The following is a 24954-nucleotide window of genomic DNA, read 5'->3' as shown; positions in this document are numbered from 1 at the left end:
AGAATATTGTGATTATAGGAAAACGTCATGAATATACCAGAGAGTCATAGAGTGGCGCTCCACTAGTGGCAGTTTGTTGCAGTATGTGGTGCTGATTTGGATGCTGTGCTACTTCAGGGATTACTGCTGCTTACTGCTGGTAATTATGGCGGTTTTTAACATTCAAGAAGGCCTTATCAGCAACACCTAAAGTATACATGCTATTACAGGACCTGGACATCATTGCTTAATTATTGTGGATTTGGGAGTTTGGGTTTTCTAGCATCAGTCATCATAAGATGATATTAGTGTAAACACAGGCCGTGCCCATTTACAGAAAAGTTTCACTTAAACACTTTTCTGCCGTGAGAACAGCAGCAAACAAAACAAGCTGCAGGGAGAAAGCTGGCATTCCACTGTATTTTCATCTGAAACTCATTACTAATACATGAAACTGTAAGTATAACAAAGCCTGGACTGTGATGGAATGCAAAAGTCAGTGTTGAAAAATAACAAGATGCTATGTTAGCTGAAGTTAGCAGAGAGTTGTTCTGTTTCTACCAGACATTACTTTACCTTTAACATCTGAGATTTGGTCCTGCGGGGGGAAACATTGAAGGGAATGTCCAGCACCGACATATCACCCACAGGCCGGACTGTCACTCGTTCGGCTGGCGTGTGCGGCCTACGTGTGGGTGACAGGGTTCGGCTGGAGCCGGGTGGAGGCCCTGGTGGAGGGATGTCTGCAGATGAAGGTGGCACTGATACACAGCGAGGAGACCCCTCTGATCTGGGTGCTGAGGAAGAGGGAGGCACAGTGGACGGGGGCCGGGGACCAAATGGGTACTCTGGGGCTGGGGTATAAAGTGGCGCTGTGGGGCTGCCATGACGGAACTGGTGGCGCTGCTGCCATTCGTATAGTTGCAAAACGGTTTTGGACCCTGGGCCTCCTTGATCTGGAGTGAGGTGGAAGTGGCTGAGGCGGTCCTGGGCGTACTTGTACTCGCCAAGTCGGCCGGCTGGAAGGCTCTGGTGAAGAGATTTTGGCAAGGTCTGGTAGGAGTCCACGGAGGTGTACTTGTGCTGGGTCGGTGGCGTGCGACGAGGGAGGGTATTCTCTCTAGATGGAGGGCTGTTGAGTGCGCTTCTGTTTTCCCCCCAAAATTGCAATAAAGAAAACACGTTTACATTTCAGAAAGCAGAAGTGAATAAACTTGCACTGAACTTGTCAGGTTTTTAGGCTATACAAGGCAAAACGAACCTATCCTTAATCACATTTACCTACCCAAGAGTTGCAAAGAAGCAGATGTAAAATTTCCAAGAAATCTCTCCTCTATGTAACTCAGGAGAAATAGATCAGGTTCTTGAGTTTACCAGCTAGTTTCTCATTGCTTGTCTGCCATGTGAAGTTGAATGGTGAGTGTACACTGCCAGTCCTTATTTATTTATTCTTATTTCAAAATAGTATGTGTCTGAAATCATAAAATTCTATTTTGAATCTTTCTTATGAGACTTTCTATGTACAATAGACAGTCACGTACCCCCTGTGCTCAGACTTCTGAACTTTGACCCACTGCTCCACCTGGTCCAGAGCACTTTTCCTCTGCACCTGCTGGACTGTGGCAGCTGCTGGTGGCTCCGGGGCTCGTTGGTACGTCCCCGCAGCGATGCCGTTGGGCTCCAGGATGGGGCTGGGTGTGGAGACGAGGCCGTTCCTCGTGCAAATGCTGGAGGGCAACGTCGAGGCGGCACGTGATGGAGCCCGGGACGGCACCCTGGACACAGGCGCTGAGGCCGAGACGTGGTCTGACCGTGGAAGGGTGGTGGCTCGAGGGTTGGATGGAAGGGACGTGTGGGTGTCCATTTCCATGATGGCGCTCGGGGAGTCTTTGTGAAAGCTGCAGCGCTCCCTCGTGTCTCGGTGTATGGGCTCCAGGAGAACCTCGTGGATGATGGGCCTTGCGGTCTCAGAGTCTGAGGCCTTGGTCTTGTGGTGGTTTACGTGATTCGTCTGTGGAACAGCCTGCTGCAACAACTTCTCTAAATTATCAGCAGGTCTGCAAAGAGAGGAAAGCAAGGATGAAAGTTGGCGGTTTACACTCCCACTTTTTGGGACTTTCTACGCAGCACAGTGAGAATTCCAGATGATTTTGTATTAAGGTTCTCCTCGTAGCTTTTTTTTGGTTCTCAGACTTCCCAAAGAACCTAAATACCTTTTTCTTCGACTGGACTGGAGCCATTTCTGTTTCATTCAATTACCTCACTGATATCAGTTGGACACCATTCTAAGAGGTTTGGTCTTTGATCCGTTTTCCTGAGCTGAATTTAAACTAGATGATGACTGTCACATGAAAGAGAAACTTGTAGCCTTATCACTAACTTTAAGAATGGGGCTTTAATACACCGCAGAGAGCATTTTAAAGCACAGCAGATAACAAGCAAAACATTGAAACCACAAACTTTTATTCAAACTCATTAATAAGCTCTCCTGTGACATAAAGCACTCAGCCATGAGAAATATTCAGGCCTCTGATATTAAATGAACCACACAAAGTTTAGTTAAAAGATAAACTGTGAAAAATCAATACACACTAAATTGGGACAGCTGTGATGGGTCTGCCCACGTTAGATTGAGGCATTATATTTTAGCTTAAAAGGAATGTGGAACTGGCTTTGTATTCTGCCAATGACTATTAGAATATAAATACTGGAAAAGTCAAAGTAAACAAAAAATAAGTCCAACAAGCCAGTTAATAGTAATACTGCTGTCATAGCTTTTACAAACGCAAAAAAAAAAATGCAGGAAAAGAGGGAGAGAAAGAGGTTTAGCAAACTCCCAACTGGAAGCTGTCTGCAGCTCGGCTTCCTTTCTGTCATTCAACAGCAGCTACCGTCGTCTTGTGGGACAAACGGAGAAATGAAAATGAAGTGTTGCGTGCAGGAGGTGTATGAGGCTGCCGGTGAACGATGGCACATATTTGATCTGGGCTACCTCCCATCGTCAACACATTAATAATGCACGGAGGGAACTGCTGCTGGTCCAAAAATACCAGCAAATATTACTCTTTCAATGCAACTAAGAACAAAAACAAATACGCTGTGTTCAAACAATGAAGCATCGGGACAAATGAGTGGGATTGTGCTCCAGAAAGGTGTGACGTATAAAGTGATATAAGAGACAATTAAATGTCAGAAGGCATGTTTTAATAATATATATATACATATACATATACATATATACACACACACACACACACACACATATATATATATATATATATACATATGTACTGGTAGGACACACAAGGGGGAGCTCAAGGTACAAAGAGGAGAAATCAATTTTTTTGCCAGTAAAAGACAACGGCTCTAATAACAATTAATGCTGTTTTTTTTTACTTTTAAAAAAAGGTGCAAGTTTAGAGACAGTATTTCATAAACTCACAGACCTTCCGTGTAATGCTGAAACTCCACAGCTGACTGGTTTAGGGTAATGACTACTGATCAGGTGAGCTCAGACGTACTAGTTATGACGTGTGTATCCCTACCTGACGAGTGTGTCGGCACGGTTCTGCATCAGCGCAGCCTGGTTCATGGCTCTCAGCCAGGTGTTCATGTCCTCTTGGGTATCGGCACTGAAGTAATACGTCCGCATCCCAGAGTGCTCTGCCTGCGAGCCAATCACAGAGCTCTGCTTGTAAATGTACGAGCGCATACCAGTGTGGCTAGCCTACAGGAAGAGAGAAGAGGCAAGGTCAAGAGGCGGTCAGAGAGATGCTAGGAGATCATCTCAGAGACGGTTTGGTGATCGAAGACACAGGGAGACATCATGCTGTCCATCCAGAGAAACAACATCAAGGGCAACATAAGCACTGACCAATGCAAAGAGAGCCAATGAGGGAAATCACACAGTAGAAATACACAGACATTAACGCCAGCCAGTTACAACCAACACAGCCACGACTTTTCACCAATGAGAGGAAAGAGACTTTGGCATAAATGGAAAAAAAGAAAAAAAAAGAAAAGGCGAATATCAGAAAAATGAAACCTGAAACCAACATTTCTGAAATGAACATTTCTCCTTTTTATTATTTCCACTTGTAAACCTACAACGAAAATGAAAAGCAAATACCAGCATACGGAAAATAAAAGTAGACTTTTTTAAATATCAGCAGAACATGTTTTTCGAGCACATATCTCCCAGAGTTGGGTAATAACAGGAAAGCAAAAGCAGTCTTTCAAACAGGCAGTGTGAAATGCAGCAAGCCTGATTGGTAGATCTACTGTACTTACACAGGGTTCAAGCTTATGGCAGGCATATTCAGACTGGATGGATGGGCATTTCTTTGTATGCATGTCAGAAAGGGTTGTAAATCATTTTTGTTATCAGTGGATGAAATCACCATGTCAACGTGAGAAGTCATAGAGTCAAGCAATACCAATTACCCATCTATGCGGCTTTTAACACATTGACTCCCAAGTCACGTAAAACTACGTTTTTACTGCCCATGCGTTGGCTCCCAAACCGTAAAAATACGTTTTTTTTATGGATTCTGAATCTATACATTCTAATGCACATTCTGTGTGATTTTTGTAATTATGTGATGAACAGAACTGACATAGATGGCAGTCAAAAACTGGTGTCATCATCTGGACATTTTGATCATTACGCCAATGCCTTTGCGTCAATTCAAGAACAATTTTGATAACGCTGCATTGATTGTTGTGCATTTCCGCATTTTGTCCAATCGCACGTGTCGGTTTCCAGAGGGTGACGGTAAAGTAACATAAACAAACAACAAGAAGGAGAAGAAGACACGCAACAAGTCAGGAGGCGGTCTTATGAACAGGTTAGCTTAGCTTAGCTTTGCAACATGCTGCGATCACGCTTGGAGGGAAAGGGAAGCCGATATCTCAGTTTGTTGTTGATTTTGGTGCATACCCGCCTTGGTTTAGCTAAGGATAGCTCGCTAATGGCGGCACCCAGAGACACGCAGTTTTGACCCACAAAGAGTTTAAAGTCTCAGCTTTCAAACGAGCCATAACATGTTTCAGTGGCCCTATCACATAATATGCTGTGACTGTACAAAAAACGTCAAAAAATGGTTTAGAACGCTGGGATTCTTCAACATAATTCTGTAAAAACCGCCGGTATTCAATGTGTTAAGGATCATTTTAATGTCTTTCAGCTATTATTAGTTTTCAACTCTGCAAAAACTTAGTGAGACAGTCAGTAATCTGACACTGACACTGAAAGGATCAGATAATTGGCTAAATTACAACAAGAATGACCCAATTTCTTGTCAGATTAAGGTGTCTACATACACTTAATATCTCAATCTTATTGTAATTTAGCCAATTATCTGATCCTTTCAGTGCCATGTAACCCCACTGAGTGTCTTACAGAAGCCAAGCACGAGACAGTAAATTCAGGAAGAAGCTGATGAACATGCCACCGTGGTCTTTTCATCAGCTATTTCCACCAGATATTTCTATCAAGCATTAATGGACACCTAAGATGTAAGAAAAACAGTAATAGGACTTTTACTAATCAGCTGGCCAGAATCACATCTGTAAGTAAATGTTAATGTTGCTTATTGCCCAGCAAATATCTTGTAAATAAGCATCACTCTCCCAACATGTTCACTGTAACAGCTTTTTAAAGAGATAAATGTGGAAGTTGTGTTATTATCTTTTTCCACTGCCCCAAGTGGCACCAAAAAGTTATTTAATGCAGCTTGGAGCTCACAGCTGTCTTCTTTATTTCCCAGAGTACAATTTCCTGCAATGCAAAGAACCCACGAGGGGTGCTAATGCTCAAAAAGCTATTCAGTTTGTGTTGGTGTAGACTGAAGCACTACCAGACAGCACAGATTGGTGGTTCACTGGGACTTGCATCGGCATCAAAGCTGTGTATTCAAATATAGATGCACTGCAAAAGCTTTTGAAATAACCATGTCCAGATAAGGGCATTAAGGCAGATATCAGGGCGTTTACTAATGGATAATTCACTGATAATTAATATGAGCTGAGAGGATTACTGCTACAGAGCTCAAAATTATGCCAGTGACGTGCACTATTAGGTGAAAAAGAAAGTAATTTCTCTCTCAAATGAAGGGTTTTACGTATCAGGACATAATTCTTTAAAAAATAAGGAAAATCTAGTCTTACTGAGTCTAAAAATTAGAGCAGTGTCCAGAATTACATCATCATCATACTTGGTGAATTGATCATCAATCACTAAGCGTGGACACCAAAAGAGGAAGTTTTGGCAGTTTGCTGGAGCCTTCGGGTGTGTGTTAACACAATGCCGAGGAGGAAAGACACCAGCATTGATCTCAGAAAAACAACTGTTGCTGTCCATCATTCTGGAAAGGGTTACAAAAACAATTCCAAACAAGCTGGACTCATTCTACAGTGAGAGAGATTATTTCCAATTGGAAACCTTTCAAGACAATTGTCAATCTTCCCAGGAGTGGATGTCCCAGCAAGTTCCCCCCAAGATCTGACGGTGCGAATAAAAAGAGTTAATCATGGTACAGTTATAAAAAAGACTGAAACAGTATGGCTTGTTTGGAAGGGTTCCAGGAGACAACCTCTTCTCTCTAAAAACAGCATTGCAACACAGCTAAGGTTAGAAAACTTACATCTGAACAGACTACAACAACAACAACAACAACAACATATCAGCACAAACACCTCATACCATCTGTCCAGCACGGTGGTGGAGGGGTGATGATTTGAACTTGCTTTGCAGCCACAGACAAAGTCCAGACCTCAACCTGATTGAAATGTGTTGGTGGGACATTAACACAGCTGTGCATGAACAAAGTCATGCCAACCTGAATGACCCGAAGCAGTGTGGAGAGAAGAGTGGGCCAAAATTCCTCCGCAACAACACGACAGACTGAGAACATCATAAAGCAATTACTTTTAGTTAGAACTGCTAAAGGTGGTTTTACAAGTTACTAAATCACGGCGCGTACCTACTTTATTACACACTGCTTCTGCATTTTGGTTTCAGTTGAATATACCTCATGTGGTAAGGACCAGATGATTTTTTTATTGTGTCCTTAGAAATCCTTAGGAATGAAAGTGGGTATATATTCTTTTTCATATAACTGTAATGTTCTCGCTGTCCTTAGAGAAAGGAGAACACACCATGAAGTAACTGAACTGGTCTGAAATCCAAGCGACAGTATATCAGTACCAGCTGCTCTTTAATCAATAGCCTCCAAGTGTTTTGTATCCCTAACAGAGATGTCCTCATAGTGAATGTGGGGTTATTAGATCCCCTTTGAACGAGCGCTGCCCTCCATTGAGTGCAGCTCTATAAATGTCCCACTTTTGCTTTTCCTTCCTTCAGTGCTTCAGGAGTTGGAAGTAGAAGACAAATGAGAGCGCCCACTCGACAACAGATGCATGTAAATGAAAAGTAATAAACGCTAAATCTCCCCCTACCCTAATTCCTTCTGACTAATGACAGCAGAATAGTGAGAGTGTACAGAGGGGTTTGCTGGGATCCACTTGGCAGCGACACAAACGTTTCCCCGTGATTTCTTCACTTGGTTTAGAATATTAGAAAATGAATTTAGTTTGGAGAATGGATGTGATCCCTCTGCAGTTCGGCTGTCTCGTCTTCAGCATGACAGGAACACACAAAACATTACGCCCACTGAGGCCTTTTAATGTACACACTACACGCATTCATGAATAAAACAGACTGTCACCCCTGCTGTTCTGGCCAAGAAACAGTAAACTCTGAATAAACCCTGTCCAATGAATACAAACATGAACACAAACTACACGGTAATTCACCATCTCTTTGAAAAGTCCTGCTGTCTTGGCAGCTCAAACAAGCTCATTTCAGTACCGACAACTAAGCATTAACACACACAAAATTAAAGGTGCTGAAATGTAACTTTCTGACTCAGTATGCTAAAGCATGTGCTCGACCCTGATGCTGCTGCACATTCGAAGATCTGGGAGCTGATTGCAGCGCTCACTTGACTCAACTAGGACTCAATAAGCTGGCATCACATCAGCTTTGCACTGAGAAAAAGTTTCTATCCATGTCACCAGAGATGTTTATAATGAATTTTTTAAGGCAAATTCAAAATACTTTTTTTCTGATATGTACTGACTATGTAGGGGATTTTAAATCATAAAATCCTAAACCAGGACTAAGCAGCTTTCTATTTTAGGCAAGTACTACAATGATTTCCCTGACAAAAGTCATTTTAGAGCTTTAATGAGTTGTTTATTTATCAGTTGGCCTATCAGAAGATCAGCGGCTGTGTGGACCAACTGGGTAGTTCCAGCCTACAGGGTCGGAGCTGCAGGCACTTTAACCTGAGGGTCAATAAAACAACATGTTTATTACTATTTCTGAGACTAATAAAGGGAAAAACATTCAATCACCACTGGAGGCTATGCAAAAAAACATGTCAAATATCAAACTAGTGCTGGGATCAGGCTAAATCAGTTTTCAAATGAAAACTGATTGCAAGCACTGATAAAAGGAGGCGTTCCATTATTGCTCTTCTCTGTAATCTTAACGATCTTCAGAAACAATTCTGCATGACACACTGTAGCTATGATAACTGTCACAGAGAAATAATGGAGACCACAAATTCACCTGATCTCATATGGAAGCACGTGTCAACAAAATGGAAACTGTTGTGTGAAATTAGTGATAGTTTGAAGTGTGAGAAGCAGATTGCGTATTCTTCCATGACAACTCAAGGGGAAACTGTGACTGTTGGTTTCAAAATTTGTCAACAGAATCTGGCCAACACCAGCCTTAAGACGGAGATCCTGACGTCTTAATGAAATGTCTGTGACGCGCTTTGGTCAAAAATAGCACAGACACAGAGCGGCAGCTCTTTTTTTGTTCTATTGATTTACACCCGCATTCGAGCAGTTCCACAGGGTCTGCCTCTTATCAACCCTCAGAGCACCCTAACAGCTTACATCTCACACCAAACTGAAAGATAGTAACAATAAGCGACTGGAAATTTTACTCTCAACTTCTCACATTTCCCTCGTCTGCAGTTGTAATAGGACACTGATCCCGGTTGTAGGCACTATCCTGACACTATCCTGAACTATATTACTAATGATGAGATTTAATGATAATAGCAAGAGCTAAAGGGTTTCAACTTCTCAATTCGGACGTACAACGAATGATGCATCATGTACGGCTGAATTTAGGCAGAGATCACAGACAAAAGCAGCTGGCAACCTTATAGAGAGACATACATTTCCCCTGCCAATCACAGAATGTCCCATTTTCAGACATTCTCTGAGCCCTAAAACAAAATGGTCATGACTGATATATGCTCTCAAGAACATGTTTTAAGGGCTAAAATGTTGTCTGAGCAACCAAGAAAAAGTTGCAACATGATATATTCTCAGAACATACATGCTCAGAAAACTGCCTTACTTCCAACATGTCATCCATGTATGATAACTCTGTATGTTGTCTTAGCACTAAGCATTTTCAGGAGGTCATTTTAATCTTGATCCTCTCTTAAAGGCTCTGTGATGAGTAAAATCATTTGGGTTGTTTGGCTAAAACCAGCTTCTGCAAACACTTCTGTCAGGATGCTACCCAGATGAAAATCCCCATTATGAAGCGTACTCAGGCCTCGGCTAGCCTTTCAGAAATGGTGATGGGCTGAGGTAAATCAGAGGGCAGGAAACGGGCAGGGAAACTAGTTCGCAACTACTCATCTCAAAAAGCGAGTACCAGATACGTCCAAAAACACCAAAAACATCTTGACGAAAGCAAAACAGCATCCTCAGGAAACAGCTGTCAAAACATGCCTGTTCACTCACCATCAGTGCACAGCCTCTTTCAGCTGGAATCAGACAAGCAGCCTGATGACGGACAGAGGACTGTGCTGGTGTTCATGCATGTGCAGGAAAGAATGGACTGTGCCATACACAAGCATTTGTACAGTAACAGGTTGCATAAAACTGAATTCGAAATACAACCTGAAAACATGAAACTTTTACCAAAGCCTAAATCCACTTTTATTCCAAAGCCTGCTTCCGAATCCTACTCCCGTGGTGGTTTGGACTGAGGACTGAACAAAAATGTCCTAAGTTAGCAGGAAATATTGATTGCACACCCATGCAACCTTCACCAGTGTGTACGTACACATTTAAAAGCTCTATAAACAGCATCGAATTTGACCAGATTTTTGGTACAACAGAACACACAGAGAAGCATGCAGTAATGACACAATGCAACACACAACACCAGCAGTCCAAAATAAAACTGGGAGTCTCTGCATGTCTTTAGCAGGAATGCTGAGTGGGTCATTCAGCTCGGAGTGCATGACCAACACGCCTACACTCTGAAGCCACACACTGTTAAGCCTCTTTCTCTCTCTCGTTGTTTGGGCCTGTGTGGGAGTTGGTGGCACTTTTAAGGGTGTTTCTGATTATCTGCTTCCTGCACTATGTTTTTTTTCCATCATGCTTTATGAGAAAAAAAAAAAAAAAAGTCCCTCTGTCCTCACCGTTTTTTTCCCTGCCTTTTATTTCACAGCAACCACTCGCTATCACTTTGTCCTCTCCATCCTTTCTATCGCTTCCTCTCTTTATTTGCTTTATATTTTCCACTCTGAATCACTTCCTGCCTTCTCTGTGTTCTCGCTCTTTCAGCCTGAACACATCCCTTACTTCTCACACTCAGAAACGCTTACAATAGTGCCTGTCCAGTGCCCCTCACAAACGCATGCCCTTTTTGTCCAAGCGCTATTTAAAGAGTCCTTGTGCTCATAGAGATAAGCCAGGGCAGCACAGAGCTCCTGATAAAGTATCTTCTTCCAAACTTGCTATTGTCGAAGCTGAAGTTAAGCTGAAAAACAACAAAATGGAGTCAGCACTAGCTTCTTGTAGTCTCCGCTCTGGAAATGAAATCCTGTTGGTTAATTTAAAATGTTTCTCTACTTCCATGTTTACTGAAGCACCAGCTGTTTTGAGAGGAAACAAACACACACACAAAAAAAAATAATATTAGGTTGATCGACTATTTCCTGTAGCTTTTTAAACCCCCCCCCCCAGAGTTGTGAGCAGTGTTGGAAATAACGGCGTTAGAGTATAGCGGCGTTACTAACGGCATTATTTTTTTCAGTAACGAGTAATCTAATTGATTACTTTTCCCATCGTTGCAATGCCGTTGCCGTTACTGAGAATGTGAAGTGGCGCGTTACTACAATTTGGTTGAATGAAGCCCAAGGTGTCAGGTTTTGGCCACACATCAGCTGCCTGGACAGAGCAGGGGTGGGGATGATGACCACGTTGCAAATGCGATGATGATTGGCTGGGTGGCCGGATCATGCCCTTCTCAAGCTATCTCGCTGCACTCTCCGACTGTCAAACTCAACAAGACAGCGACAATGGCAAAGAGCCAGGGAAATTCAAAGGTAGCGTTCTCAAACTGGAAGTATCGGCACTACTTCTCGCTCATTGAAATTAAAGGCAAGAATGTTTATGTAACATACACGCTATGCACAGGAAAAAAGACTTTATCCACATCTGCCTCGAGCAACTCGAATATTATGAAGCACCTCACATTAACACATGCTAACATGGCAGGCTGCAATCTATTGAGTTCAAATAAATACCAAATGTTCTACAATACTGTATATAGTTTTTTTATTCTTCGATCAGTTAATATAAACATCTTTGATGTTAAAGATGTTATAGAACGTAATAGCGTATAGAACATGAAAAATAACGTCACAGTTACTTTGCTGAGTAACTAATTACTCTGACAATGAGGTAACTGAGTTGCTAACTCAATTACTTTTTGGGAGAAGTAATTTTTAACTGTAACTAATTACTTTTTTAAAGTAAGATGACCAAAACTGGTTGTGAGTCCCAAACAACAAAGTTTTTCTCCTCGCCATCAATAAATTGCATACTGGTACAGCAGATGCGACAGATGGAGGAAACACCGAGAGGGGCACAGAGATGAACAACGAGCCCAAAACCAGATTAGGCAAATACAAAGATTCATAATGCCAATAACGAAGAGAGAAGCAAAAAACAAGACAGGGGGAATTAAATAATTAAATAAGAGAGGGAACAGTGACGGGGAAAAAAAAAACATGTCAGCCAAAAAAAAAAACAGGACATGTTATTCCAAAGACATGCATCAAAGATTAAAGGAATATACGCAGCTGCTGTATATTCAGTCATGTTCGAACCAAAAAGCCACATAAACGCGAGACAACAAGGATATTAAAAGGTACATTCTGGCAAAGTGAGAGCACATGAGAGCAAAGAGTACCTATTTATGGGAGGGCTTGCACTGGACGGCGCGACACACTCACAGGGAGGGAGGGAAGTCCCAGTCAGGCAGCCAGCCAATGGGAGCAAGAGAGGGAAGAGGATTCGGTAAATAGGGGAAGGAGAAGGGGAAGGGTGGGATTTTAATGCGGAGATGACTGTGGTCTTGCTGGAGGTGGATACAGACCTGTACAGACCTGAGCATTCATTTAAATCAAACAGGAGTTTTTTGGGTTTTTTTATCTGCTTTGACTACAGCTGCAGAGGAGTTTACAGCAGAGGAAGTAAATAACTTTAATGACTCAAGTCGAATTTAACACCAAAGCAGCACTCCGCTGACTTCTCTGGCTGACAGTCTGACGGAATCCTGCATCAGTGGTGGGTGTGTTTGAATGTTCTGTTGTTCTTAGTGGTCTATTGGTGAGGTCACCCTGTACTGACCACACCCTGGAGCTCACCTCGACCTCACTGATGCAAGGACAGAAATTAAACTATGAAGGGAAACCAACACTGCAGGATTTTAACCTGCTTTTAGGCTACTTTATGAAGTCAAAACTGAAGAGAACACCAACTACAATTAACAGCCATCATTCACCCCTTCTTGTAGGGCTTCTGCAAAAGTACTTCAGTGCATACAAAAAGCAGCCGCTAGTATTTTCACTAGATCAAGAAAAGCTGGCCGTATAATACCAGTGCAGGGCTCGCTCCACCGGCATCCCGTCTGTTACGGCATCCATTTGAGGATTTTATTACTGTTGTTTAAGGATCAAAGGAAGGCTTCTCCTGCCAGAAAATCAGAAGTTATCCTAATCTCTGCAACAACTAACTGATGCACAACAGATCTAACACCAAAGAAACTGCTCTGATTAAAGATCTTCTTCCAATTGGCATCCAATTTCAGTCGAGCCTTGATTTCATCCATCGTGTTTGATTGGGTTTTAAATGGAAAGTTATTTCACTTTTTAGTACTGTAATTTGGTTTAGCAGTAAATACGTTTTCTTAAGCACTTGACTTTACATCGTTTTAATTCTTAAGTGGACAAAAGAGAAATTCTAACTCTTTTCATTTGGAGACTAAGCTAATGAGCATGGTCAGCAATATATAGTCAAAATATATCGTGTTATAGAGTCTGTTACACAGTTTAAAACCCAGCTTTCAGCCAACTCCTTCACAGTGAAGGAGACCGATATACTCGTGTTGTCAAACACACACGTGCAATCAGAGCTCTGTTTAACTTCCAATCTGTTATCATGAACAGCCCGAGAGTTTGGGTGAAATAGCTTTCTGGAGTGGAAACGAATGATACACCTCAGCGTCAGACAGGAGGAAACATTTTGGGAGAACAACAACTGAAAGAGCAAAACAAGTCTAAATACACCAAAGAACCAGAGAAGTGCAGCTGCTTTTATGCTCCGTTTCTACACATATCAATGAGCGAATGAATTTAAACGGAGATATCATACAAGCTAAGCTTAGCAACCACTGGAGAGGGAGGCTGAATGGGGAAGTTCAAGGTGTCACAGGGTTGCAAATTGGATTTACTGGCACCATACTCAGGGCTCAATACAGCTGCCTTTTTTCCTCTCTTTTTTTTTTTTTTTTTTTTAAACTTTCTTTAATTTTTTCTCTCTTTTTAATGCTCCAAGTTGACGCTAAGTGACCTGACTGGTCTGACTTACAAAGACTGAATGAACCATAATTCTAAGCAGTGATAAGTTCAGGAGGGGAACTGTTTTTTTCCTGAAGTATATATATCTAGAGCATGGGTGCTAGGCTTTAAGAACTAGGCACACAAATTTAAAGAAAGAAATATTTTAGAATGGAATGTCACCTGTCGGCGTCCTGACTACAAAAAGCAAACAAAACTCCCTCCATATGGAGCAGTCACTTGCTAATATGGAATGTGTTTACTGAGAACGCTCATGCGCGCTCTCTGTACAGTAAGCCTGCCACTCAACTTTACACGTATTGGGCTCAGCTGAAATACCCGCGCCTCGGGGAACGGAGAAGCTTCATGCCATTCCAGATGAGCTTGTCTGTCTCAATAGAGACGCTGACAGACAATCAGTGGAAATAGACATTGATGCAGCAGGTGGCGAGTGCATCAGAGTGCTGAGAGAAGGTTGGGTGGCAACGCAAGGTTACAATTGCACTGCTCTATACTGTCATTTGTAAAAAGAATATAGAAAATTTATCAACCACTGATAAAAGCAAACATTTTGGACAGGGAGGAATATAAAACTTTTTTTTTTTTGCTTATAACAACAACATGTGTTCCAACTGCTACCTGAGTATGTAAGTCATAAATAGATTTCTTGGGGGTTAATAGTTACGTAGAACCAAGCCTGCTGGTTGACATTCAGCAGGTGTTACATCGGCCCTCTGCAGCTCAGCAGTTTGTAGCTGGAAAGGAATGCGTCTTTTATCTAATGAACTTCTCTGCCAGCAACGATATAAACCACTCAGTGGAAACTGCTTAGCTTTAAATAGCATGAAGTGTATACATTTTATCTCAAGTGGCTCCAGCGAGAATAAAACCTATTATCTGTGTCTGTCAGGTTGGAAAATCTAAAACAAGATGTGCTGCTTCAGTCAGTGGTCATGCACGACAGAACAGGAAAAAGCTTCTTTCATCCTGAAGTGAAAGAGAAGCTGGTATTTCAGGAGTTTTCTACTCAGTTTTAAGTTTGTTCTGATGTAATCTGGAGACATGAACTTGGAAATGACGACCGTGCAAACCCTCTTAAAACAACATGGCTACAAATGACCAGCTGAGAAATCCTCACTGCTCGTTTTCATTGCAAAGAAAACTTTATTTATTTATTTTTTCAAACAGACACCAAGTATATCGCTAGAAAAAAGGAAGTGAGAAACATTTGACTGCACAGCAATAGTTTGTAGAACAAAGGGAGGCGTACCTTAAAGGCATACTTGCGGCTGATATGATCCTCGGGTCCCACGGGTGAAATGACATAGCTGGGCAGAGGAATACTGCCTAGGACCGACTCCTCTCTGCTGTCTGGGGAGAGAAAGATGGTGGGAGGAAAGGGAAAGGGAAAGTGAGGGAGGGTGTGGTGAGTGAGGGGAGGTGGGGGAGTAGATAATCAGGGTGAGGAGGGTGAGAAAAGGAGCGACAGAGATACAGGGGAGAGCAAGGGGCAATAGAATAAATGTCACTCATCACCCACTAATTTCATCACTGCCTGCCACCAGTATCATAATACTGACGCACATATAGAAACACACACACACACACACACACACACACGCACGCACGCACACACACACATTTATGTGCCGTCACTCGTGCCTAAGTGCTGTGCCAAACAGTAAATGACCACTCTGGTATCCCGGTGTCACAGAGCAAACGCTCCCCTGCTCCAGCTGGCAGCCTGCAGCAGCCTTTCCCTGCTGAGATCACACACACACTTATTTTTTACATTAGCATGATGTATTCTCTAGCCCCTTACCATTCTCTAACCATAGCCTAATTGTAACTCTAACCATTGAAACCGAGCTTCGACACCCAACAACGCCTTGAACATGTGAAGCCAGGCATTTGGTCCCTGCAAAAGTATAGCAACTTCCTCATTTATTTTTAACTTATGAATAAAGACAAACAAGTACCACGCATACACATTTTCTCTCTATAATAAGACCCTCGCTGAAAAAGTGCAACCCTTCATCGACAGCAAGCTTAACCCTCGAGCAGCCCTTGGAAGGAGAGTGCCCTCACTCTCTCAGGACGTCCTCAGCTCTCACGGTTTTCGAAATAAAAACCTTCAGTATTTGTGTTTGATTGTTGTCGCAGAATGTTAAGAGTGCGCGCCTCAAAGAGTGCGCTTGTGTGCGCAATAATTAAAATTCAGTAATAATGTGAAAATATGTGTGCCTGGCACCTGCGCATGTCTATGAGTGTTTGGTTGAGAGGTGATAAGGCGGCGCTGTGGATTAAAGGGGTAATTGGTTAAAAATAATACAAGGGCCTCTGAAGGAGACATTCCCTAAATGGTGGGAGAGACGGTGAGGTCTTTATCTGCTGCTTTGCCCCGTCTAGTCTCACTCGCACGCTGAACAGACCTGACCGTGAAAAAAAAAAAAAAAAGAGTTGAATACATGCAATCAGCACATGGACATGCATGGTGAGAGGGTGCCTTTTTGTACCCAAAGTCTGAGGATGGAGGGTGTCATTTTCCAAGCCACCCCTCCCTCCTAGCCCAGGCAAATTTGTGAGAGTTTTGTTATTGAGCTATAAAAATAAAAATGACTGAATACAAGCAGCAAAAGAAACAGGAGAAAAATAAAAAGCCCGATTTATTTGCTATTGGTATGCAGAGTTTACGCAGAGCACTGCTCGTCTCCCATGCGCAGAATGTGATTTATCGATACAATAAAGTGTAAATAAGGAGGCACTTCTGTCCGTCCGTGTGCAGATTCCCCTCATGAAGGAGATAATTCCAATGAGATGTGTAAAACGCAGACTGTCCACTCAGCATAACTGTTGGATTTATTGCAGCCCAGATGCAAGCTGATAGAATTCCTGAAATCAACAAAGTCTTACCTAATCAAATAAAGGTCAAATAAATACAGCCAATTATTCACAAGTCAAAATGAGTCCAGGCTCATTAAAAAGAAAAAACCCACCTGTATATGATCAGAAATAATACGGACAAACGCCAAGCCTGCCAAGGGGGTGTTAGAAACTGACGTCTGCACAGAGATCGTTTTAGTGAGGACTGTGGGGACGTTCTTACAAAGACGTGTGAGTTTTTGTGAGCCAAAGCCAAACTAACTAACAGCGCCATGAACTCGCTCCCCTTTCAGAAAGAGGCCAACAAGGGCAACAAAAGCCATTCCGCTGCACACGCAAGGCTTGTTGATGCTGGGTCTTCAGTTTAAAAAAAAAAAAAAGATTTGGGATTCAGTTCTCATAACATATGCCCACGGATACATAAAGAAAAATATGATTCATAACTGTAGCCTCTGGACCTTTTAAAGGTAAGTGTTTCTGAATACATGGTTGCCTCTAATGCCTTTTTAAAGATTAGATGCATGAGTAGGAAAAGAAATCGCCACCAACAGATGGTGTAATGCACGACACGTCACTGAGGCGCAGAGTGTTTGCACCCTGGATGTTCAACTGTTGGCTGCGAGTTCGTCTCCATGTTGTTTACTCAGAGAGTTCACCCATGTTACCTGCCAACGCTGTCTGTGACATCATCAGCTACGTTGTTGCCAAGCAACAAAAACAACACCCCGATCCAAAAATCGAAAAGAAGAGTCTACGCTTCAAACCGTGGCCTCTATACGAAACAAATGTGTACAAAAGGGGAAAGGCATCTTAATATCTAAATTGGGAAGACGGAATTACTGACATCTCAGTTGTTTTTTCCGCTCATATCACAAAGAAAAGCGTTTTGGCCTTTATCAGAGCCCTCCGATCCTTTCACGGCGATCTCTCTTTCACCACACCCTCCTTTCTTTCTGCTACATTTAGTCTTTCCAAAAGTTTGTCAACTGACTTTTATTCTTTTTATGCGGTTATCTATCTATAACAACACTTTTTTTTCCTGACGGGGACATCCTCATGCTGAGACCAGCTGCACAAGTCGTGCAAGAGCGTAACACAATCTATTTCTTTGAGGCATTAACACAAAAGTTCTGAATGACCTTAATTCTATACTGAAAGCTTCAGACAATTTTTAGGTGTGACGACAATCATGAAAGGTGGCACATATTCACGTATGACTTTGATAGACAGATGCGTCACCCAGTCACACGCTGAGAGTGTTATTTTTTTCCCTTTTTTAACTGCCTGCCCTTTTCAAAATGGTTTCCACTTGGCACTGTGACACTGATTATTGATCTATGCTTATTTATAGGAATTCACCCATCTTTCTGTTTGTTTCTTCACTTCATTACCATCTTTTAATCTAGACAACAATAAGGTCAGTTAATAAAAAAGACTTGACTTTACCTCTCTTGACAAATAGATATGATAAAGGAAATGAAAGAGAGAGAGAGAGAAAATAAAGGTTTGTTTGTTCTGATGTAACAACATGAGATGAAGGCAGGAGATGAGCGATTCTGAGTACAAATCAAGTGTTTTCATGTTGAGAAAGGAACCTTTGAACTGAGCAACAAGACAGAGAAAAGAGAGAAAATGGAACGACAGAGAATTGATTTCATCCTCCTGTTGAGGCGAGCAGGGTGAGCAGCGTCTCCCAAAAGGTTCTGTGAAAAAGATTGAGACGAAAAGGGAAGGCGTGGAGAGGCAGATTAAGATGGCAGTGGATGGAGTCCAATGGAGAGATGGAGCGTGTGATGTATGTGTGCCCATGTGTTTCAGTTGGAACTCACTTAGAAAGATCAGACTGATGTGCACTTAGACTGCTGTTCATCTGCTGCACTTCACAGTATCATCAGCATACGGTTTCAACCTTCAGTTTTCTTTTTTTCTTTCATTGGTTTGTCTTTATAAGGTAGTTTATATATATATATATAATATATTTATTCATTTTTAACTTTTTAATAGACTGCACCACACTGTTACAGTATCACCTCATAACAAGATTCCTGATTTGAATCTCAGCAGGGGTCCTTCTGTGTGGAGTTCTCCCTGTGGGTCATCCCTTTTTACTCTGGCTCACATCAGGGAGTTTGTGGAGACTTGTCATCATGGGCATGACACTCTGGATCCTGACAGTGTGGATCCTCCGGGCGCTCATCTTGCTCATCTACTCATCACCTCGCTACCACTGAATTGTTCTTTACTCTTCACGTGGTCATTGTTATTGCAAGCCGAGTAACACTACAAAATCCTTCTTGCAGGCCCACACACAGAAGTGTAAAAGTTCAGTTAATCGTTGCAGCCGAATGCATTGATGTGTGGCCCTGATGCAATCCTGACCTCGAGCCTAATGACTGGATGGCCGAACAGCTTCTCTTCCCATCTACCTTATTGAAAGCAGGCAGCAGACAGCACAGTAATGACAGAGAAAAAGAGCAGCAACTTATAGGTTCAAGCACCACTGCAGGAGGCATGTAAAGAAAGACTGTCAGAAAATGTTACAACCAGAATCATGTTTAGACAAAGAAAGAGGTCAAATCAAAGTCCACATGGGGATAGCTTTTCCACAATAACTACAACTCTTGGAATCACAGGGCCTAAGAACTAACACCGTGGTTTCTGTCTTTCTGCCGCACAGGTAATGATTTGGTTGCTTTTGTGGGGAATTTGCTGCTTCATTGCGACCCAACTCGTGCAGCTATGCAGCTACACTGTTGCGTGAGTCATTGACTGGATTTGTTACGGTTTCTGATGTTAGCCCTTGGCTATCTCACTGCTCTTTCAGATGACTGGAGTGGTGCGTGTGCACATACTGCAGAGGTGTGACTTTGAAGGGAGCTCTGAGGGGAGGGGATTTTTTTCAGCTATGTTCAGCTTCCACACTGTGCTGCGTACCCGCTGTCAGCCTCCCTTACTGTACCTGGTGAATCTGTCTCTCACCGCTTGGTTCAATACAAGATTAATCTACAAACATTCATGGTGCTACTAATAAATCCATATTCAAACCTTTTTCACCTCAGCCCACTGGCCCGCATTTGGGGACAGTCATTTGGGTGTGCTAATAAAAGCTGCAGAGTTGTTATGATTTGATCTGTTTTATGAGGTGGCTCTGTTAGGTCATCCAACCCTGAATATTTGGTTTTAGTGACTGTGCTTTCCACGTGCTAAGTCCAGTCAACACACAAACACTCACCTTTGTAATAGAACAGACAGAAATCAGCCAAGACAAACCACTTCCTCTTCCAAAGGCGCATCCCAGAGCTGTCCTGCAGAGAGAAAGAGGAGTAAAGGCTGTAAGTGAAGTATCCATAAAGTGAGATGGAGCATTGTGCACAAACTGGAGGAGATAACAAGAACCTCAAGACAGAGGTCCTCAGTAAGAAGAGAGTAGGGAGTAGATGAGAGAGAGGCGAGGGGAGAAGGCTGAGAATTAAAGAGATATAAAGGGGCCACAGACACAGCAAGAACACTGACATGAAGAAAAGAGAAGTGTGATGAGCATGAGAAGAGATAAAAAAGACTGAACAGGAAGGAGAGGGAGCAAGAGAGTGATCATTTTACTTGTTTGCTGGCTGGCTGTGCCAGCCATCACAGCTCTGTCTTTTATGTTCTCTGGCTGAAAATGGGGCCATTTAAAGCACAGATGAGGTGCAGAAGGGATGAAATCACCTCCAACACAGTTCTCTATTCCCATCCTTTGGCTAAAGATGTATGAAGCTACAACAATGTAACACTCGTACGAGGGTGGATGAAAGGGGGAAATCAAACAAAAAAAAAACCCAAACTGTCAATTTGGTCCCAGTAATGACAGCCTGCGTGGTCTCCATAGCATGTTTGTGTCTGTGTGCCACTGTGTTGGCATGCGACTGTGTTGTCATCTGACTACAACAGCCTTCCAGTAACATCACTCACTGTTTGTCTTGTACAGAGGCCAGGCTTCTTCCACTGGGACGATGCCAGCTAAAGTTATTTTAAGTGCGACTTAAAATAAGCAAATAGTCTCCAGTAATAGCCTGTCTGTGATCAACAGCAGGTGCTCTATATCGCCAATGCAAAATGAATAAATCAAAAGAACAAAACTGGGCCGTTGGAAGATGCTGAATGAAGTTAAACCTTAACGGGCCTTACTAGTGAGGGGGAAGTACAGCAACTGCACTCTCGCAAGCTAATAATATCATGTGTTTCGTATGTGTCATTCCGTCTTTGATGTCAGATGCCTGCAATTATCTGGCGTCATCACACAATACAGACTTTCCTGAATATGAAAGGATTCTAATAAAGGCTTTCTGCATCTTCATTGTTGAAAATTAAATAAAAGTCATATAAATGTGGAGAAACAAACCCGCCCAAGATCAACATTGACTGTTACTGACTGTTACTGTTCAGGCCGTATCTTTGTCATGTTCGCTTACGCCCCATGTGGGAAATGCAAACCAACTATCCAGTGAACCAACGAGAGGAAGTGACGTAGTCTCTCGCTCACAACATCTTTCATTCTGCATTCGTCTCATGTACAGAGCAACACGCCGGATCGCTCGCTGCCTCGCCCGCTGCTCTCACTGGGCAGCCTCTTGTGGAAAAGCAATTTGGGTAGGACAGCAAAGTAAAAACAGAAACCCCAAGACTGCGTAAATTTGGCATCGCTCCGTTGTTTGTTTTTACTTTGAACAAGCCGGCTGAAGTTGAATGATCTCCGTTCTCGGTCCAGGCCAATTGATGAGCCGGGTTTTCTTCTTCCTGAAACGAGCAGCTGTTGTAACGGTGTGATGTTGTCCGGGCGCTAAAGTGAAAAAACTAAACCAAATGAGGGTGTGTGCAATTTTCCGGCATTCCCCGCCCAATCGAACCGAATCTCCCGGTCTATCCTGGTGGAAAAGCGCACCTTAGTTTGTTTCCCGCAGAGGGTTTAATTGGCGCTTTATGGGTAAAGATAGTTATATTTCTTTGTGATTTTTGCCTTGTTTCACCCTGAAGTTATAGCTTCAAAGTTTTGCTAAATATTTTGCTTATTGTGGATAAATCGTAGTTGACAGTCAGATAGTTGTCTTACTTTGATTTGAGGGCTGGGATGGGAAAACCTTTTTCTCTGTTGAGCTCCTGCTGACTGCACAGGACGTAACACTGACTCGATGAAACGGGCATGTCAGAACCAACGTAGCTCATTTGTGTGCAGGGGTCCTTTACCTGTTTGTAGAGCCATCCTCGGACCACCACGGGGACATTGGGATTCCTCTTGATGGATTGCTCCCTTTTCCCGAAGCTGTGAACTCTGCCACTTGTCCGGGAGGCCTGCAATACCAACAAAGAAGAACAGAGGGCTTTCATGTGATGCACGAAAAACAAAAGGGTTCTCATCAACGACACCTGACAGCTGTTAGTTAAACTAGCTTAGTTTATTAATCATGACAAAAACAAAGGCGATCAGGTATGTTTTCATTAAAAACACGACGTCAGATCAGTGGTTCACTCTTTGTGCACTTTTTCCATTTTCTTGGGACAATGATGAGAATCGATGGTTTGTTGTTTAGTTTTTTTTAAATTAATGGTTGAGATTTGACTTCATTGTAAAAATGATAACAACCTAAACTGAGTGGTAGAGATTACTGAGGCAGATTTTTCTTTCACAAACCTTCATTAGATACAGAGTAAACTTTGAAATGTATTTTCTATGAGACGGTGGCACACAACATGAAAGGGTTAAAAAGTGAGACATTCTCTGGGCCACGGTGTCTCATATTTGAAAATAGGCCGCCTGTGCCTCGTCAGACCGTTCAATCTTACTCATAACAGCACTGAACAGACCCACACACATCATTATCGTTCTTTTCTTTCTTTTTTAGGCACCTCTTTTTTCTGCCCCAGTAGTTACCTAATTACAGCCATTATTTGAGCACAGACCATGTTCCACCTGATCTCTGTGACAGTGACAGCTAACGTTGCCATAGCATTTGTCAGGCATTGACAAAGAATCTGTAGATTGGCAGACGGGAGGTAGCCTGCGACCCGCAGGTCAGTGGTTTGATTGCCAGACACACCTGTTTGGAAAGTCTGGGCACTGAACCTGAACAGCGCTCATCAAAGGCAGTGAGTCGGCATACTTCCCTATCAGCAGGAACAGACTGTGTGGTGTGAATGCGAGCTTTGTATGCTAGAGGCCCAGCATCGACGGTTAAGCCAACGCTTTCTGCGTAAGAAAGACATGAGCTGATGGCAGACAAAAGTACCCCTAAGAATCATCCCTAACTTTGAAAGTTTAGTGTTTGAGCTTTGAAACCAAGACACTAATTCCCCTGATTGACTTCTACTCATTAGTAACAGCCTAGTGTGCGCCGGGTCACGGATGGCCCGTCCCAGGTCACACATTGCATCTGCATCATTAATTAGATGCGGGAATATTTTTTTCTCATTACAAGATTCAACTCAAAATAAGTCTACTGCGTGCAAAGAGAGATTTTAAGATTTAAAAAGGTTCAATATCAACTGATTACAATCCCAAAGCGGTTTAAATTAATTAGTAGGCTTAGGAGTGTATGTGCTGCTTCAATTATAAGAAGTTTTCAAAAGTTAAGCTTTTAACAAATAGCTCTTTGGTGTGCACGACTGATGTACATCTGTGGGAATGATGTACGTGACTTTCATTTAGGCCTTATCGGCATGGCTGCTGTGGAACTCTGATTGCCCTCAGACATTTGGTTAGTCGATACAGGAGGAATGTGCATTCCAGTCCACCAAACATACAGTGCATAGATTCATGTAATCTCATGACACTACATCTTTTATTCTAATTGTAAATATGTATTTCATCCTGATTCACAGAAGAATGACTATTCCCTTGGCAGTGCATGCAAACAAATATGCATAAAATCTCACAGGCACAAACACCAACAGCCCGTCACAGCCTGCTCACCCCCCCCCCCCACACACACAATGATATAATGAAACATTTGATGTGATGGCTGCAGGAGTGTGTATGTCTGGCAGCAGCACAGGGAGGATTCCACAGCTGGAAAACATCTAATTAGAGTGAGGCTGGTTGGCCAAGCATGATGAAAATAAATGGAGCAACTCCAATGCTGTCACATTGGAGCCCCTTATCTGTAAATATACAGTATGCGTATGTCTGTGCGTGCTGAATATGTGCGTCTGAGCCCGTGTGTGGCTGTGTCCGCAAATATGCATGTGTGTCTATAATGCAGCGGTCTATTTTTAGGCCGAGGGTAATTTTGTGGAACAAGCCGTGGGCCCTGCTGCACAGTAGCACTATTGTCCTGTAGGTGAGTGACTGAGAGTCAGACCAGCCACTTATTATGTGAGTGGCACACAATTAGACAACCTAAAAGCCAAAAGAGTGCAGCCTGAGACCCGAAGGCTGCCAGTTCAAATCCCAAGACAGACAAGAATTATCTGGGCGGTTGCAGTAATTAAGCAACAGCATTGCTTTTCCCTCACTTTACAAATCTGTTTGGGATGCACTTACATTAGCAGACACCTAATCGCAGCCTGTATAAGTGAGTCTGATCAGGAGTTTAGGGCAGTTCCCAAGAGTGAGTCTGGGTTCCTTTAATTGCTAAAGTGGCTGGCCAACTACAGGATTGAGTGATTAACAAGTTGATTTCAAAACTTATCTTTGAACATTATTTTCTGGGCTCTTGGAGACTCTCACGGATAGTTTTACTATCAGCTGTACCAAAAACAATCAACGGTGAAAGCAGTTGCAGTCTTGCACATTTCTCTTTATACGATGAATTAAACATTTGACCAGCTGGTGATGCTCCGCGAAAAGTCTGAAGCTCATGTAAGTCACTTGAATTCATCCTTTAGGCACCATGAATGTCTGGGCTTTACAGCAAATATTTCAGTTTGGACAATGGCCGAAAAAAGAATCATTTAAATGTCATGTATTGTTAACTGTTAAGTCTTGTTTAAATGTTAAAAGTCTAAGCACAGATCTCCCTCTACCCAGCCAGATGTAATCCAGATTTATATAGAGAAATAATCTCTCCTGCAAATCCGAGCTCTGCCCTGAGGCCTCCTCCTGGTGGCGCATGAAGCAGCTGCTGTGGAAGGCATCTAAAGGCATCCTGACTAGATGCCCTACTTC

General features: G+C 42.6%; 1 protein-coding gene across 9 annotated transcripts in view; it reads right to left on the bottom strand.

The window, feature by feature from the left end:
• LOC142384308 (pleckstrin homology domain-containing family A member 7-like) overlaps positions 1 to 24954 on the bottom strand; it is a 127663-nt gene that overhangs the window by 19418 nt on the left and 83291 nt on the right. For 7 of the 9 annotated variants that reach the window (XM_075470451.1, XM_075470456.1, XM_075470452.1 and 4 more), the window contains 6 exons: positions 22038 to 22142; positions 20047 to 20119; positions 15202 to 15302; positions 3525 to 3706; positions 1521 to 2036; positions 556 to 1126 (listed from right to left, as the gene is read on the bottom strand). In XM_075470451.1, the coding sequence (XP_075326566.1) occupies positions 556 to 1126; positions 1521 to 2036; positions 3525 to 3706; positions 15202 to 15302; positions 20047 to 20119; positions 22038 to 22142 (1548 nt within the window). The remainder of the gene's footprint in view (positions 1 to 555; positions 1127 to 1520; positions 2037 to 3524; positions 3707 to 15201; positions 15303 to 20046; positions 20120 to 22037; positions 22143 to 24954) is intronic. The other 2 variants (XM_075470453.1, XM_075470460.1) reach the window with 1 other exon arrangement.

Source organism: Odontesthes bonariensis, chromosome 7 (genome assembly GCF_027942865.1).
Source record: "Odontesthes bonariensis isolate fOdoBon6 chromosome 7, fOdoBon6.hap1, whole genome shotgun sequence".
In the NCBI taxonomy this organism is placed as follows: domain Eukaryota; kingdom Metazoa; phylum Chordata; class Actinopteri; order Atheriniformes; family Atherinopsidae; genus Odontesthes; species Odontesthes bonariensis.
The sequence above is the reverse complement of the archived record's forward strand: the minus strand, read 5'-3'. Positions and strand labels throughout refer to the sequence as shown.